This window comes from Limulus polyphemus, unplaced genomic scaffold (assembly GCF_000517525.1).
Source record: "Limulus polyphemus unplaced genomic scaffold, Limulus_polyphemus-2.1.2 Scaffold4773, whole genome shotgun sequence".
NCBI lineage: Eukaryota > Metazoa > Arthropoda > Merostomata > Xiphosura > Limulidae > Limulus > Limulus polyphemus.
Genome location: NW_013670383.1, coordinates 46,286 through 47,616, shown reverse-complemented (window position 1 = coordinate 47,616; position 1,331 = coordinate 46,286). Strand labels below are relative to the sequence as shown.

Genomic DNA, 1,331 nt, shown 5'->3' with positions numbered 1-1,331 from the left:
CATAAGATTTACGCTTCAACATAAACAATCTTACCATCACACCTGTCATAAGATTTACGCTTCAACATAAACAATATTACCATCACACCTGTCATTCTGAGATTTTATCCACACAGTTTACTGAAGCAGTCATCGAGACCTTTTCTTCTAGTTAGGATTACAACTGGTGATTCTTACATGGAGTTGGTCAAATGTGAATGACTACAAACTTAACTCAAAAAAATCAAACAATAATACGAAAAATAGAAGTAAATTAAATTAATACAATTAATTTCGTAGAATATCTGTATACTAGCAAGTTAGTTTATATCTATACATAAACTTCTTTGTAAATATACACACAAAGCGAATATTAAACTTTCCTTCTGTGTTTTATCTATAGTAATGGCAAAAGAGAAAATCACTTGACTCTTACACAAAATTAAGCCCATTACGTTTATTTCTGATTGATATATTTTCATTTATTTACTGTTTCTAAACAGACCTTTTCTGCGGCAGAATAGGGATGCATCGCCCCACGTCTTCAGGTTATATGTGTCTTGTTCGATATAGAAACAATATGGACCCTGGATGTTCAGCCAAGAACTCAGATGATCCGGACAGGTTCCACCATTAGCAGGAATATCGATTATTGGAGGTATTACTAAAGTAGAACATACATTCGTTCAATGGCTTGAATGTCATAAAAAGTAGCCGCGATATAAAAATTCTCAATAATAAAAAATACAGACACTTTAGTATACTTTTCCATTTCTACAGTTCACTCACACCAACTATGGTACAGGTGAAAATTATACGCTTTTTTTTCCCCAACACAATTATACAGTTTTCAGACCAGTTTAGTTTTATTAGTCTATGTGTTACACTTCAACTCAGGAATAGTCCGGCAAGAAGTACAATATGTTATGTATTGTTGATTAAATGTGTGTTTCCTTATACATGTCACAATGGTGTTTAGGTAGTTAGAGATATTATATTAGTTTCATTAAGGCTCAGCAGTTTTAGATATTTTAAATTACAAGTTGAAAGTATTCTTAGAATAATATAGTTCTCAAATCTAAGATGTAGTTACATTTATTATAAAACTATGGTTTATTTTATCGATGTACTTAGCATCTGAAACTTTATAGAACATTTATATACTACTAAAACTCTGAGATTGTTTGTGTGTGTGCTTGTCTGCAATTAAATACTGCAAAAACGACGCACAATAGCGCCATCTTTGTAATGAAATGAGAATAGAAATGAGAACAGAAACAGAATAAAACAAGTAGTGGCTGGAGACGGCTTAAATGGGTAATGAAGAAAAACTTTAATATAAGTTTAACATG

General features: G+C 31.6%; 1 protein-coding gene across 1 annotated transcript in view; it reads right to left on the bottom strand.

Moving 5' to 3' along the window:
- LOC111088930 (macrophage mannose receptor 1-like) overlaps window positions 1-1,331 on the bottom strand; it is a 74,120-nt gene that overhangs the window by 34,642 nt on the left and 38,147 nt on the right. The window contains exon 10 of the mRNA XM_022400278.1: window positions 485-643. Within this exon, the coding sequence (XP_022255986.1) occupies window positions 485-643 (159 nt within the window). The remainder of the gene's footprint in view (window positions 1-484; window positions 644-1,331) is intronic.